This window comes from Nematostella vectensis, chromosome 1 (genome assembly GCF_932526225.1).
Source record: "Nematostella vectensis chromosome 1, jaNemVect1.1, whole genome shotgun sequence".
Taxonomy (NCBI): Eukaryota; Metazoa; Cnidaria; class Anthozoa; order Actiniaria; family Edwardsiidae; genus Nematostella; species Nematostella vectensis.
The window spans coordinates 2,008,961-2,025,606 of record NC_064034.1 but is presented as its reverse complement, the minus strand read 5'-3'; the positions used below and the strand labels follow the sequence as shown (position 1 = coordinate 2,025,606).

The window sequence follows — 16,646 nt, the reverse complement described above, 5'->3', positions numbered from 1 at the left end:
CGTGTTTTCTAATTTCAGCCGAATATTCAAGCTTTTTATTTAAGAAATCAAGTATTAAACAAGGTACCTTATATAAGTGGGGTATTCAAGTGGCACAATCTAAGCCTCCCTAATTGTGTCCCTATCAAAGGGACGTTATTGGTCAACAGACGGAAGGGCTTCTCTCGTGTACTTGAATCGCAGATGATGCAACGTGGATGAACTTGTAGGCAAAAATTACCGAGATAAATAGCAATGTAATCCCCTTTTCAACCAAAGACCAATCTTTCCTTAAGTTTTTCTTTGTTCTTGAGAATTCCCAAGCGAATTGAGCGAAAAAAATTGTAGAAATACGCAGTTTCTCGGTGGCACGTGTGAAAGTCTGCATGGGCGACTAGTCACGTCTTCACTTGCCCTTCAATACAACAAGCGGGAATCAATGGAACGAGATGGACAGTAACCTGCTACAAGGGCTTTGTTGCACGGCCAACTCGCACTCACAAACTCAGGTGAGTTTGAGCAATTTTTTTATCGCTTAGTTTTCGCCAACGACTAGAACTTGGTGTTTGTGTATTTCACGATGCATACATTAACTTACAGAAAATAGGATAGACAAAGATCATTCATTCTCATGTTTATTTTTTTCAATCAATCTACAGACTTTGCAGTACTTCGAACAGCTTAAAGAAAGTCCAGATGGCTGGAAATTGTGCGGGAATGCCCTTATACATGGGATTAACAGGTACCAATAGTTGTAATACAGTAAGTAACTTACTTGATGAGAACTTGCAGTTTTGATTTGAAAATATCTTTTAGCTGATATTTATGAACAAATCTACGAAATTCTGCTTTGGTTTGAAGTTGTTTGCTAGAGTTATCTATTGCAACTTAGGTTGCTTAGATACCACATGTATATTAACTTCTTAATCGTATAATGTATATTTGTACAAATTCTCATTTTCCATTCCATTCACCACATTTTTAAAAATAGTGAAATGTGATAAAAATGTCGCTATTCCATGCGAACATGCGAAAGTGAATCATCTTTGATATATCACAAGAAATAATTAAAATCAAAGTCTCTTTTAAAAGGCTGTACTTTATGATTGAATGGAGCTATGATTTGCTGCATCATGCAAAGTAAAAAAAAAAAACCTGACAAAGGCTGACAAATGCATTCTTGAGTCATTTCTAAAGAATCACACACATTTATTGGAACATCAAGGCCTTCTGGTATCAACACAGGCTAGATTACTGCATTATAAGATGGAAGAGAGTGACCCAGAATAGTGTACAAGCTCTATTAAGCCCCTCCACCCCTCTTGAGCCCAAATTAAATTATGAAAGCCCAAATTAATCTAAAATAAAGATGAACACATGCTATAAAAGTGATGTGCCGAAGGTAAGTTTTTATTCCCGCAAGACCATGTCAAGTACAGAGCGCTGTAAAATATGAATAAAAATAGAGCAGAGACATAAACATGGCCCTTTTTATAGCCGCATTTCTTTTAAGCACCAGTCCCTATCCCTGTTAATCATAGAAAAAAAAATATATCATTAGAAGTGTTTCTTAGTTTGAATTTGAAATGTTGAATTTGGAAAAGCAAGAAATAGGGGCAGAAAAGTGCTCTATTCAACAATGTTGATCAACCACCCCTTTGTGATACAGTGAAAGGTCTCTCAAGAGATCTAGAAAATAAGAGACTCTCTGCAATACTCCCTCCACCCTAGAGCCAAATGTGTATTTTAGGACAAGCATGATAAACACCAGTTTATTTATAGCATCTTTAGACTTGAATAGGGGCCAAAAGTGCCTAGTGTCAAGAACAGGGGTTAAATGAGACTTTGAAATAAGATATCTCTCTCCTATCCCGAAAAAAAAGGAATACACACATAGGCTTGTTTGAGCTAAAGTCTTGTTTTAGGTAAAGTGTTTTGATGTTGTAACCTACTGTGCAAATGCTAAATACACCTATACTCATCCAGGTAAAGTTTGTTCACCTGTTAAATCTAGCTTATTGTTGGGTATCCCTGGTTTTAGTGATGACAACACCAAGTTCTTTTGCTTTCAAGTCTTGGAGCACCATGTCAGAACAAGGTACTTGCTTGAGCTTGATAACAACACAGACTTTGTTGTTGGTGTGCATTACATTCCCTGGTTGCCCTATGCATGTTACCATTGGCTACCTGCTATGTATGTTACCCCCAGGTATGTTACCCCAATGCCTGTTACCCTTGGTTACATCCCATGCATGTTACCCTTGGTTACATCCCATGCATGTTACCCTTGGTTACCCCCATGCATGTTACCCTTGGTTACGTCCCATGCATGTTACACTTGGTTACATCCCATGCATGTTACCCTTGGTTACCCCCATGCCTGTTACCCTTGGTTACATCCCATGTATGTTACCCTTGGTTACGTCCCATGCATGTTACCCTTGATTACGTCCCATGCATGTTACCCTTGGTTACGTCCCATGCATGTTACCCTTGATTACGTCCCATGCATGTTACCCTTGATTACGTCCCATGCATGTTACCCTTGGTTACACCCATGTATGTTACCCCCAGGTATGTTACCCCAATGCCTGTTACCCTTGGTTACATCCCATGCATTTTACCCTTGGTTACGTCCCATGCATGTTACCCTTGATTACGTCCCATGCATGTTACCCTTGGTTACGTCCCATGCATGTTACCCTTGGTTACGTCCCATGCATGTTACCCTTGGCTACACCCATGCATGTTACCCTTGGTTACACCCATGTATGTTACCCTTGGTTACCCCCATGCATGTTACCCTTGGTTACATCCCATGCATGTTACCCTTGATTACGTCCCATGCATGTTATCCTTGGTTACGTCCCATGCATGTTACCCTTGGTTACCCCCATGCATGTTACCCTTGGTTACCTGCTATGTATGTTACCCCAAGGTATGTTACCCCCATGCCTGTTACCCTTGGTTACGTCCCATGCATGTTACCCTTGATTACGTCCCATGCATGTTACCCTTGGTTACGTCCCATGCATGTTACCCTTGGTTACCCCCATGTATGTTACCCTTGGTTACCTGCTATGTATGTTACCCCAAGGTATGTTACCCCCATGCCTGTTCCCCTTGGTTACATCCCATGCATGTTACCCTTGGTTACCCCCATGCATGTTACCCTTGGTTACACCCATGCATGTTACCCTTGGTTACACCCATGTATGTTACCCTTGGTTACCCCCATGCATGTTACCCTTGGTTACCTGCTATGTATGTTACCCCAAGGTATGTTACCCCCATGCCTGTTACCCTTGGTTACATCCCATGCATGTTATCCTTGGTTACCCCCATGCATGTTACCTTTGGTTACATCCCATGCCTGTTACCCTTGGTTACATCCCATGCATGTTCCCTTGGTTACCCCCATGCATGTTACCCTTGGTTACATCCCATGCATGTTACCCTTGGTTACCCCCATGCATGTTACCCTTGGTTACATCCCATGCCTGTTACCCTTGGTTACATCCCATGCCTGTTGCCCTTGGTTACCCCCATGAATGTTACCCTTGGTTACCCCCATGAATGTTACCCTTGGTTACCCCCATGAATGTTACCCTTGGTTACCCCCATGCCTGTTGCCCTTGGTTACCCCCATGAATGTTACCCTTGGTTACCCCCATGAATGTTACCCTTGGTTACCCCCATGTATGTTATCATTATTGATTGCCCATGTGTGTTATCATTATTGATTGCCCATGTATGTTATCATTATTGATTGCCCATGTGTGTTATCATTATTGATTGCCCATGTGTGTTATCATTATTGATTGTCCATGTGTGTTATCATTATTGATTGCCCATGTATGTTATCATTATTGATTGCCCATGTATGTTATCATTATTGATTGCCCATGTATGTTATCATTATTGATTGCCCATGTGTGTTATCATTATTGATTGCCCATGTATGTTATCATTATTGATTGCCCATGTATGTTATCATTATTGATTGCCCATGTATGTTATCATTATTGATTGCCCATGTGTGTTATCATTATTGATTGCCCATGTGTGTTATCATTATTGATTGCCCATGTATGTTATCATTATTGATTGCCCATGTATGTTATCATTATTGATTGCCCATGTGTGTTATCATTATTGATTGCCCATGTGTGTTATCATTATTGATTGCCCATGTATGTTATCATTATTGATTGCCCATGTATGTTATCATTATTGATTGCCCATGTATGTTATCATTATTGATTGCCCATGTATGTTATCATTATTGATTGCCCATGTGTGTTATCATTATTGATTGCCCATGTGTGTTATCATTATTGATTGCCCATGTATGTTATTATTATTGATTGCCCATGTATGTTATCATTATTGATTGCCCATGTGTGTTATCATTATTGATTGCCCATGTGTGTTATCATTATTGATTGCCCATGTGTGTTATCATTATTGATTGCCCATGTATGTTATCATTATTGATTGCCCATGTGTGTTATCATTATTGATTGCCCATGTATGTTATCATTATTGATTGCCCATGTATGTTATCATTATTGATTGCCCATGTATGTTATCATTATTGATTGCCCATGTATGTTATCATTATTGATTGCCCATGTGTGTTATCATTATTTATTGCCCATGTATGTTATCATTATTGATTGCCCATGTATGTTATCATTATTGATTGCCCATGTATGTTATCATTATTGATTGCCCATGTATGTTATCATTATTGATTGCCCATGTATGTTATCATTATTGATTGCCCATGTATGTTATCATTATTGATTGCCCATGTATGTTATCATTATTGATTGCCCATGTATGTTATCATTATTGATTGCCCATGTATGTTATCATTATTGATTGCCCATGTATGTTATCATTATTGATTGCCCATGTATGTTATCATTATTGATTGCCCATGTATGTTATCATTATTGATTGCCCATGTATGTTATCATTATTGATTGCCCATGTATGTTATGATTATTGATTGCCCATGTATGTTATCATTATTGATTGCCCATGTATGTTATCATTATTGATTGCCCATGTGTGTTATCATTATTGATTGCCCATGTGTGTTATCATTATTGATTGCCCATGTATGTTATCATTATTGATTGCCCATGTATGTTATCATTATTGATTGCCCATGTATGTTATCATTATTGATTGCCCATGTGTGTTATCATTATTGATTGCCCATGTGTGTTATCATTATTGATTGCCCATGTATGTTATCATTATTGATTGCCCATGTATGTTATCATTATTGATTGCCCATGTATGTTATCATTATTGATTGCCCATGTGTGTTATCATTATTGATTGCCCATGTGTGTTATCATTATTGATTGCCCATGTGTGTTCAGGCATGCCTCCGAGAGTCTTGTGAACCAGCAGTCACTCAGGGAAATTCTCATGACTTGGCTTCAAGCCCAGTGTTCAGGAAGGACAAGTGATAAGAACTTCATCAAAAACAAGGCGTCCCAGGTGTTTGCCTTGACATTTGTTGTGGATTACCCTAATCAGGTGGGCAATGGTTGTATAGCACTGATTCACTATACAGCATCAATATTATCAACTTCAAGCTACCTTTATTTCCTTCCCTTTAGCCATCACAATACATTGGAATGAGCAATACATAAGAACTACAACTGTATGAACCTTGTTTTTGCTTCTTATTCTTGGCAGATTCTTCTCCCTTTTTATTGTATATCCGATCTAAACTGGTTCACTAAACACCACTGGTTCACCACAGCAGGGGTTTCATTTAGTTGCAGAAATGGCGGTGGAGATTGATAAGCACTGCTTCACTATATGGTTTTCTTAGTACTGAAGACTAGGTCACAGGAAGCATGAACCCCCTTGACCACTTTTCTATTTGAAGAATCACAAAGTCTGCAACCCTGGCTAATAGTCTATCTATGTTAAAGCAATTTGTAATTCTACAATTCTTCTATGTTTGTTGTCTATCAGTAATGACTCTAATCATGGCACATGCATTTGTTTCTAGTGGCTATCTTTCTTCAGTGATCTACACCAGATCCTGCATACAGGAGCTGCAGCTGTTGACATGTACTTGCGTATTCTCAAGGCAATAGACGATGAAGTCGTAGACAGAGAAGTTGCCCGCACATCACAGGTTATTCCCGCCAAATATTCTCTTCTTATTTTAACCATACTGTCCTTACAGTAAGTATCTCAATAAAATTGTTTCCTTTTTTCATTAAATTAAAAAAAAAATGTAGAGTTTGTTGTTCTTCTTGTAAAGGAGATGGCCAGAAATACAATGATAAAAGATTTCATGAGAGAGCAGTGCGTCCCTGAGATGACTAAATGGTGGCTGAGCATACTAGTGAGTATTCACTGTGCATTTATTAAGTGCATTCGCATTAAACAATCATGAATAGTAGTACTGACACTGTGCACAGAGTTGGTGCCCAATCGCGTAACACAGCTTTTCGCAGTGTATTTTTCGGTGTGTAAATTGTGATGTCATTTTCTGTGTGTTTTACGCCGTTTTACAGCGTTTTTGCAATGCAGTGCGTTTTGTGATGCTTTTTTCTAGGCATTTTGCGGTGCTATTTTCCAGAGTTTTGCAATGCTATTTTCAAGGTGTTTTGCAATGCTATTTTCGAGGCGTTTACTCCCGAGGTGTTTTACTATGCTATTTCAAGGCGTTTTTTTTTTTTTTTAAACTGGGCACCAACATTGCGCACAAGGCCATCTGTCTATTACTGTATACCATAAATGAAGTATATGTTGTAATAGCAGTACTGTATAAATAATAATTTTTTAATAGGGGTCATTGATATCATTGATTAAAATATGCTGATTAACACTGCTTTTCTATTCTTCTATGCCTCAGGAGACTTATGGTACAACAAATTCCATGTTGACGTGCTCCTGTCTGGATGTTGTTGGTGCATTTGTCTCCTGGATCGACATCAATCTGGTTGCCAATGACAAGTTTATCAGGTCAGGCATTATTCATAAAATTGTGACAATTAATCAGAAAGGGTACCATATAGTTTTCTTTTTTGCAAGCTTTGCCAAACTCACACCCTTTTCGCAAAAAAAAAGTAGTTTTCTTGTCAATGTTTTTCTCTTGTTAGTGACACTGACACATCTCTAAAATTTCAGCTGATAAAAATTACAGCGAGGACACAGAAAGTGGGCCATGCTGAACAACTTTGACCAATCAAATTTGGCTTGAACACTGTAAACATTTTGAAAAAAAAAGTTCGGCCAATGAGAAACGCTGGACGTTGTTTATTTGAGCTCATATGTGTAGTCGACCATGGAAAACACGAGCCCGTGCAGGACTTATTGGATAGCTTTTTTGGGCAAGATTACTTTAGAGTTTTGTCTATTTTTGATTTACATTACACAGAAATGTACCTTACTTCTGCCAGATAATTTATAGCATGTCCCGCTTTTTATGTCCTCACTAAAACATGTAATTTGGTGAGTTTGCAGACAAAAATCTTTTAGATTTTTTGCTGAGCAGAATTGAAATGAGTTACAGTATACTGTGTTTGAAGCACAAAATATCCTGGATTTTCACAGAAAATACACAAAAAGCAACATCTAGCCATTTGTCCAGAAATTAAACTACTCAAGTGTATTAAGGCTTGAAACATAAGCTAAAACAGTTGAAATTTCTTAAGTTGCCTTAAAGTGAGTTAACATTGCCTTAAATGCACCATTTTTGGTCAAAACATCAAATGCGGCAATGTTAGCTGTTTGGTAATATTTTATTTTGAGTGATGACGTTATCCAGCCGATCACGTGACTTTTGCAAATCAATATTTCAAAAAATTCTCTGCTGGTGGATAAGCTATGAAAAAGAAAACATCGCATGTTTTTATGTTCCTTTGAAACACGTCTGTACACTGATGTCTTAACCGGCAAGAAATAAAGTTTAGCCCTTCGGTCACAAATCAACATTTTAATTCGTATCAGGTCATGTGACTTAACAAAATATTTAATATCTTGTTAATGGCAGAGAAAACCCCGGATGCTAAAACGCTATCATATGACACACATAAAGTCAACACTTATTTAGTAAACACCTTTGTCCAAGTTGTTTTTCCCATTGGCGGAAAGGCAAAAAACAATTTTGTCACCTGATCTATGATGTGAGGTCATCACCAGCAAGAAAACATTACGAAAATGTTAAGGCTGTCGACTTTAATCATCTTGCCAAAAAGAATGAATTTAAGGCGATGTTAACAAAGTTTAAGGCAAAAATTTATATTCGATGCTAAGAGCAAACTACCCAGGCCTTAATATACTTGAGTACTGCAATGTTCTTTGTTAGGTTAGGGTTGTTAACAAAGAATCTGGCTTCACAATTGATAGTTAAAGTAGAAACCGTTTTTTGATCTTGGTGTTGATATGATAGTAATCATTTCTTTTTTTCGTTGTTAGCATGCTGCTTAATCTTCTTTCGGTTGATGTGCTGCGGGAGAGTGTCTGTGATTGTTTTCATGAGATCATCAGCAAAGGAATGGACCCTGTAGCTAAGACGGAGCTGGTTGAGTCGCTCATCGGTGTCCTAGAGAGTGCTGCCATCCTACCGCCCACAGAGGTAGTCGCACCTTGTTTATCATGAAGACATATATGTCATGGTGTACCTAGCCATCCTACCGCCCTCAGAGGTAGTCACACCTTGTTTATCATGAAGACATATATGTCATGGTGTACCTAGCCATCCTACCACCCACAGAGGTAGTCGCACCTTATTTATCATGAAGACATATATGTCATGGTGTACCTAAATATCCTACCACCCACAGAGGTAGTCACACCTTGTTTATCATGAAGACATATATGTCATGGTGTACCTAGCCATCCTACCACCCACAGAGGTAGTCGCACCTTGTTTATCATGAAGACATATATGTCATGGTGTACCTAGCCATCCTACCACCCACAGAGGTAGTCACACCTTGTTTATCATGAAGACATATATGTCATGGTGTACCTAGCCATCCTACCACCCACAGAGGTAGCACCTTGTTTATCATGAAGACATATATGTCATGGTGTACCTAGCCATCCTACCACCCACAGAGGTAGTCACACCTTGTTTATCATGAAGACATATATGTCATGGTGTACCTAGCCATCCTACCACCCACAGAGGTAGTCACACCTTGTTTATCATGAAGACATATTTGTCATGGTGTACCTAGCCATCCTACCACCCACAGAGGTAGTCGCACCTTGTTTATCATGAAGACATATATGTCATGGTGTACCTAGCCATCCTACCACCCACAGAGGTAGTCACACCTTGTTTATCATGAAGACATATATGTCATGGTGTACCTAGCAATCCTACCACCCACAGAGGTAGTCACACCTTGTTTATCATGAAGACATATATGTTATGGTGTACCTAGCCATCCTACCACCCACAGAGGTAGTCACACCTTGTTTATCATGAAGACATATATGTCATGGTGTACCTAGCCATCCTACCACCCACAGAGGTAGTCGCACCTTGTTTATCATGGGTTACCTGAAGACTTACATGTCATGGTGTACCTATATTCCTCAAAATTAGTATTGTAGACAAAACAAACCACATGACCTATTTTGCTAAAATATTTTAAAATCCACCCCCCCCCCCCCCTCCTCTTCACAGTCTTGTCCACCAGCTAACACCCAGCCTGGAAGTCATCCCAGCATTGAAAGGGAGGGGATGTTATTCCGTTATGAATAGAATATCTAAAATAAAATACACTAACCTGTAAGAAGTGTAGACTACATGGTAGATTAGTTATATTGGGATGCATGCTACATACCATGGCAACCTGTAAGAAGTGTAGACTACATGGTAGATTAGTTATATTGGGATGCGTGCTACATACCATGGCAACCTGTAAGAAGTGTAGACTACATGGTAGATTAGTTATATTGGGATGCATGCTACATACCATGGCAACCTGACAGTTTTGTGAAGTAGTCCAAGGAGGATGTGAGAAACATGTGATTGACATCAACTTTGCAGTAATAGCCAACTAGCCTGGCAAGGAAATGCTTCACTCGACCATCAGAACATGATGAATCCTCTTAGTTCGGAAGTTTTCTAATTGCCTAACTTTCTTGACATTTTGCCCTAGTGACTGCATTATTACATGTCGCACCTCAAAACAAGGTTTAATACATGTTTATTTTCCTTCTCAGGAGACAGACATTGATTTTCTAGCAAAACTGGCAAAACTTATCAATGGCATAGGCTCACAGCTGATTTCAAGTTACAACAAGTAAGATGGCTGTACTTTTAGGTTGAATTTTATCCCTGCTTGATTACTTGAGTTAATGCTATACATCCCTGTTTCAGGTTGGTAAAATCGGGCGATGCTACTGTAGCAGCAAATACATTAAAGGCCATAGAGAACAAAATACAGCTATTATTCAGGTAAAAAGATTTTATTATTGTTTCAACTATCTACTGTACAGGCCATCAAGAAAGATAAACATGTTATTAGCATACTTCCATTGAAACGAATTTAGTTAGCTATGGCACTGGACAGTAAAGACTGGTGCTATTATTCCTTTTGAATATTTGCAAACAAAACATATTCACAAAATGCTTAAATAGTTGCGACTTCCCAATTGCAATATACACCTATTTCAAAAAAGGTTGTCAGCACGAACGACGAGGTAATTGCCAAATGGCACTTCTACGACCGAAAGGTGTTGATGGGTAGTAATTATTTGTAAAAATAAATGTGATAAAGAAACACAAGCAATGTCTGAACCATAATTTTATTATATAAAATGTGGCTAAATACAATTTAAGTTAAAACCGAGACTGTGGGGGCTTCAACGCCTTCCGGCATCTGCTGCGAACCCTCCCCACTCTATATGCCTTCGGGAGCTCGGGGGGAGGGGAGGGACTATTAGACGGTGTGATAGCTGCGGGTGGTCAGCAGTGCCACGAGGCCGGAAGCGCTTTGACATTTGCCAGCCCTTAGTCGGGCAGGCTTTACTCGATTGGTTGCACGGGATCGAGGCGGTTCCTTAACGTGAGTCAAGGCCATTAGGTCATTGATAGCTCGGCATTATGGCTACCGTTCACTATCAGATCGCAATTCAACGCAGCAGCTTCCCACCCACCCTCACCTTTTGATAAGTTTATCAAGGGGTAAGTATTCCACTGAGTATGTCTCAGTGTGACAGGTACCGGCTGGTGGGCGTGGCTCCGTTGCCATGGTAACCCCACGCATGCTATCTACCGGGGGTGCTCACCACCTAGCAACAAGGTACCTAACGCCAAGCCCATCAGTTGCTGGGTTTTAAATGCATAGTTGTATGTTTTATTTATATGTTTCCATGGGTCCTTTTGTCCGGAGAACTGCCATTTTGTCAATCTCCATTTGCAGTTTGCACTGACAACATTTTTTGAAATAGTTTATGTCTGTCTTTGTATTTTAGCAAACACTACACATTTCAAGACAATTTACATGCATATCGAATCTAGGACAATCTACTGTAATAGATAAAATAAAAAAGGTGTCAAGCAATTGTCATGTTCTGATGAGCTACTCTAAATGAGAGCACTGCATGCAGTTGAGGTCATTTACATGCCAGAATAATGAATTCAAATGTCAAAACATAAATTTTATTGATTCCAGATTCCTTGGTGATGATGATGATGACATTTCTCACACTGTCAATGGATTTGCCCACTCTTATTTTCAACTCCTCAAGCAGGTACTGCTTGTATAAATTGTCATTATCTGTATTTGATATGTAAAATCTGTTGATTTGGTGTATTGGGGGGAATGTGTTTGTTGTCATTGCCCAACACTAGCTTTAGCCCTTGCATGATTTTACTAGTATAATATGATACATGAGTATAATGAGTTAGACGGTGCTGCACTTCATATACAATGCCCCCAAGTAATGTTATCTTCAATATCTATTATGATGCATTTAATTGTGCGTTCTACTTTTCAGATGTCTACTATCAGTGACCAACAAAAACAGACTTTAGAGGTAGGTCGAGTCACAGGGTTGTGACCCTGTAGAGATCATGACCAAAGGAGACATAGCTAATGCACCCCTCCCCCTATTTTCCCCCATAGTTAGAGGCATACTGTAGGTAATGGATCTGAGGACTTCTTGCTGTAGATCTGTAACTTAACTTCCTTGTTGCTATCTTGCAGGGACTACTTTACGTTATCATAAAAAAGATGACTTATGATGACTTGTATAATTTTGATCAGGAGGTTAGTACACAGTAATATTTGTTATTTGCTTTGTATTTTTATATGAAATGTATTTTTTAATTTAGTACTGTATATTATATGTAGTGATACTGTATTGTTTCTAACTATAGTTGGTAATTTTTCCATTAATAGGGCGAGGATGAAGTGATGTTTATGGAATACAGAAAAGAGATGAAAGTACTGTTTGATAATATCTCACAACTTGTAAGTCTAGAATTGAGTCTTGTAATTTCGCCATCTGTTTATCATCAGCCTCAGATTGTTTTGGAGTTTACAATGATTTTGTTATGACAGGATGCTAATTTGGTATTGATGACAGTTCACAATGTGTTGTCTGCGTCACTAGGGTAAGAATGACAGTTGTTGAATCAGAAATGAAGCATTTTTTGTTAAATATTATAACAATGGGGTGTGAATGGGGCAATTTTGTAACAAAACTGTAATCAAAATGTCACACAATATTTCTTTCAAACCTATTGTATTGCATATATTGCATATACAGCAGTATTAACAATCATGTTTTTATTGTGGGCAATTGATTAGGGTCCTGATGGAATGATTAAAGGATGTGTGAGAAGTTTAGATTTCTGTTTGTGAGAAAATCAATACCAAACAGGAGGAACAAACAGCAGTTACCAATAAAAGTTATTATTTTTAGGAGGTTGGAAGAAGCAGAGTTCATGGAGGTTGAGATGGCCATTAGACTGGTGTTTATGCTTGGAGAGGCTCTTCCTGTATGTATACCCTTACCTATATCTACTCATGTATCATAAGCTAGAGGGCTAGCAAAACTACAGTAGTATGTGCATTTAATGGTTTGTTAAACAAAAATACTTTTTCATGCAAAAGCTAATGTGATGTGATAGTGGGTAAAGGTTTCCTATGTAGCTCAAAAACGTATTTATTGTAAAAACTGCCAAGGTTGAGTAAATTAGTAAAAGGGACTTGTGTTTTTTAGGAGCCAGTTTTGAAATGCTAAAAGGGAATGGCTAATGGAAATTTAAAGGATGGACAGCACCTGTCATCTACTCATTTAAATCTCTGTAGAGTTCTTGTTTCGGTGTAACTAAGTCTTGTAAGAAAACAACCTTGCCCTTGTTTGTATAGTAACTATGCCCTTGTTTGTATAACCACACCCTTGTTTGTATAACCACACCCTTGTTTGTATAACCACACCCTTGTTTGCCAGGGCCAGCAGCTCTACACAGACTCAAGGTTTCCCCTCCTGCAGCAGATGATGGGCCTTGTAAGTGAGCCACAATTCCTGCCTGCTTCACTTAGACAATTGTGACGACTCACGCGAAAACGTACCTTAGGGTTTTCCGCGAGTTTGGCCAAACTCGCTCCCGTTTCACCGACTGCTTGCGGCCTTCTCGCGGAATGCTCACAATGAGACAATGAGACAACGACAATGAGACATTTGAGTGTATAAATGTATTTCAATTTTTTATGAATAGATTATTGAGATGGTTGATAGTATACACACCGCTGCTCGGTGCATGGCTCGGTGTATAGCTATATGAAGGTCATAAAGTTATTTAACCATCAGGCAAATGCACTCAAACTGGTTCTTGTGCTCCACTGATCTTCTCTCAAATGCACTCAAACTGGTTCTTGTGCTCCACTGATCTTCTCTCAAATGCACTCAAACTGGTTCTTGTGCTCCACTGATCTTCTCTCAAATGCACTCAAACTGGTTCTTGTGCTCCACTGATCTTCTCTCAAATGCACTCAAACTGGTTCTTGTGCTCCACTGATCTTCTCTCAAATGCACTCAAACTGGTTCTTGTGCTCCACTGATCTTCTCTCAAATGCACTCAAACTGGTTCTTGTGCTCCACTGATCTTCTCTCAAATGCACTCAAACTGGTTCTTGTGCTCCACTGATCTTCTCTCAAATGCACTCAAACTGGTTCTTGTGCTCCACTGATCTTCTCTCAAATGCACTCAAACTGGTTCTTGTGCTCCACTGATCTTCTCTCAAATGCACTCAAACTGGTTCTTGTGCTCCACTGATCTTCTCTCAAATGCACTCAAACTGGTTCTTGTGCTCCACTGATCTTCTCTCAAATGCACTCAAACTGGTTCTTGTGCTCCACTGATCTTCTCTCAAATGCACTCAAACTGGTTCTTGTGCTCCACTGATCTTCTCTCAAATGCACTCAAACTGGTTCTTGTGCTCCACTGATCTTCTCTCAAATGCACTCAAACTGGTTCTTGTGCTCCACTGATCTTCTCTCAAATGCACTCAAACTGGTTCTTGTGCTCCACTGATCTTCTCTCAAATGCACTCAAACTGGTTCTTGTGCTCCACTGATCTTCTCTCAAATGCACTCAAACTGGTTCTTGTGCTCCACTGATCTTCTCTCAAATGCACTCAAACTGGTTTTTGTGCTCCACTGATCTTCTCTCAAATGCACTCAAACTGTTTTTTGTGCTCCACTGATCTTCTCTCAAATGCACTCAAACTGGTTCTTGTGCTCCACTGATCTTCTCTCAAATGCACTCAAACTGGTTCTTGTGCTCCACTGATCTTCTCTCAAATGCACTCAAACTGGTTCTTGTGCTCCACTGATCTTCTCTCAAATGCACTCAAACTGGTTCTTGTGCTCCACTGATCTTCTCTCAAATGCACTCAAACTGGTTCTTGTGCTCCACTGATCTTCTCTCAAATGCACTCAAACTGGTTCTTGTGCTCCACTGATCTTCTCTCAAATGCACTCAAACTGGTTTTTGTGCTCCACTGATCTTCTCTCAAATGCACTCAAACTGTTTTTTTGTGCTCCACTGATCTTCTCTCAAATGCACTCAAACTGGTTCTTGTGCTCCACTGATCTTCTCTCAAATGCACTCAAACTGGTTCTTGTGCTCCACTGATCTTCTCTCAAATGCACTCAAACTGGTTCTTGTGCTCCACTGATCTTCTCTCAAATGCACTCAAACTGGTTCTTGTGCTCCACTGATCTTCTCTCAAATGCACTCAAACTGGTTCTTGTGCTCCACTGATCTTCTCTCAAATGCACTCAAACTGGTTCTTGTGCTCCACTGATCTTCTCTCAAATGCACTCAAACTGGTTCTTGTGCTCCACTGATCTTCTCTCAAATGCACTCAAACTGGTTCTTGTGCTCCACTGATCTTCTCTCAAATGCACTCAAACTGGTTCTTGTGCTCCACTGATCTTCTCTCAAATGCACTCAAACTGGTTCTTGTGCTCCACTGATCTTCTCTCAAATGCACTCAAACTGGTTCTTGTGCTCCACTGATCTTCTCTCAAATGCACTCAAACTGGTTCTTGTGCTCCACTGATCTTCTCTCAAATGCACTCAAACTGGTTCTTGTGCTCCACTGATCTTCTCTCAAATGCACTCAAACTGGTTCTTGTGCTCCACTGATCTTCTCTCAAATGCACTCAAACTGGTTCTTGTGCTCCACTGATCTTCTCTCAAATGCACTCAAACTGGTTCTTGTGCTCCACTGATCTTCTCTCAAATGCACTCAAACTGGTTCTTGTGCTCCACTGATCTTCTCTCAAATGCACTCAAACTGGTTCTTGTGCTCCACTGATCTTCTCTCAAATGCACTCAAACTGGTTCTTGTGCTCCACTGATCTTCTCTCAAATGCACTCAAACTGGTTCTTGTGCTCCACTGATCTTCTCTCAAATGCACTCAAACTGGTTCTTGTGCTCCACTGATCTTCTCTCAAATGCACTCAAACTGGTTCTTGTGCTCCACTGATCTTCTCTCAAATGCACTCAAACTGGTTCTTGTGCTCCACTGATCTTCTCTCAAATGCACTCAAACTGGTTCTTGTGCTCCACTGATCTTCTCTCAAATGCACTCAAACTGGTTCTTGTGCTCCACTGATCTTCTCTCAAATGCACTCAAACTGGTTCTTGTGCTCCACTGATCTTCTCTCAAATGCACTCAAACTGGTTCTTGTGCTCCACTGATCTTCTCTCAAATGCACTCAAACTGGTTCTTGTGCTCCACTGATCTTCTCTCAAATGCACTCAAACTGGTTCTTGTGCTCCACTGATCTTCTCTCAAATGCACTCAAACTGGTTCTTGTGCTCCACTGATCTTCTCTCAAATGCACTCAAACTGGTTCTTGTGCTCCACTGATCTTCTCTCAAATGCACTCAAACTGGTTCTTGTGCTCCACTGATCTTCTCTCAAATGCACTCAAACTGGTTCTTGTGCTCCACTGATCTTCTCTCAAATGTTCTCTCTATTTATTCCATTCTAATGGTTGGTTGTTTCTTTTGTTTTCAGATCGTCTCAAGTCGCTTGTCATACTACAGCCACTCTGCTGTTTCCCTCATGGTATGGCACAGGAAAACAAAACAAAGCTAACACATTTACCATATTATTGTAAAAGAAATAAACTT

The 16,646-nt window shown here is 39.6% G+C and overlaps 1 protein-coding gene across 3 annotated transcripts in view; it reads left to right on the top strand.

Moving 5' to 3' along the window:
• The first annotated feature begins 129 nt into the window (after positions 1–129).
• LOC5516376 (exportin-T) overlaps positions 130–16,646 on the top strand; it is a 28,351-nt gene continuing 11,834 nt past the window's right edge. The window contains exons 1-18 of one of the 3 annotated variants that reach the window (XM_032386097.2): positions 130–488; positions 639–721; positions 2,021–2,077; positions 5,379–5,538; positions 6,023–6,151; positions 6,284–6,364; positions 6,878–6,987; positions 8,443–8,602; positions 10,207–10,286; positions 10,364–10,441; positions 11,661–11,739; positions 11,986–12,024; positions 12,195–12,257; positions 12,390–12,461; positions 12,552–12,604; positions 12,916–12,991; positions 13,447–13,503; positions 16,531–16,581. In XM_032386097.2, the coding sequence (XP_032241988.2) occupies positions 429–488; positions 639–721; positions 2,021–2,077; positions 5,379–5,538; positions 6,023–6,151; positions 6,284–6,364; positions 6,878–6,987; positions 8,443–8,602; positions 10,207–10,286; positions 10,364–10,441; positions 11,661–11,739; positions 11,986–12,024; positions 12,195–12,257; positions 12,390–12,461; positions 12,552–12,604; positions 12,916–12,991; positions 13,447–13,503; positions 16,531–16,581 (1,488 nt within the window). In that variant the 5' untranslated portion in view covers positions 130–428. Of the gene's footprint in view, positions 489–638; positions 722–2,020; positions 2,078–5,378; positions 5,539–6,022; positions 6,152–6,280; positions 6,365–6,877; positions 6,988–8,442; positions 8,603–10,206; positions 10,287–10,363; positions 10,442–11,660; positions 11,740–11,985; positions 12,025–12,194; positions 12,258–12,389; positions 12,462–12,551; positions 12,605–12,915; positions 12,992–13,446; positions 13,504–16,530; positions 16,582–16,646 lie in introns of all 3 variants that reach the window. The other 2 variants (XM_032386098.2, XM_032386096.2) reach the window with 2 other exon arrangements.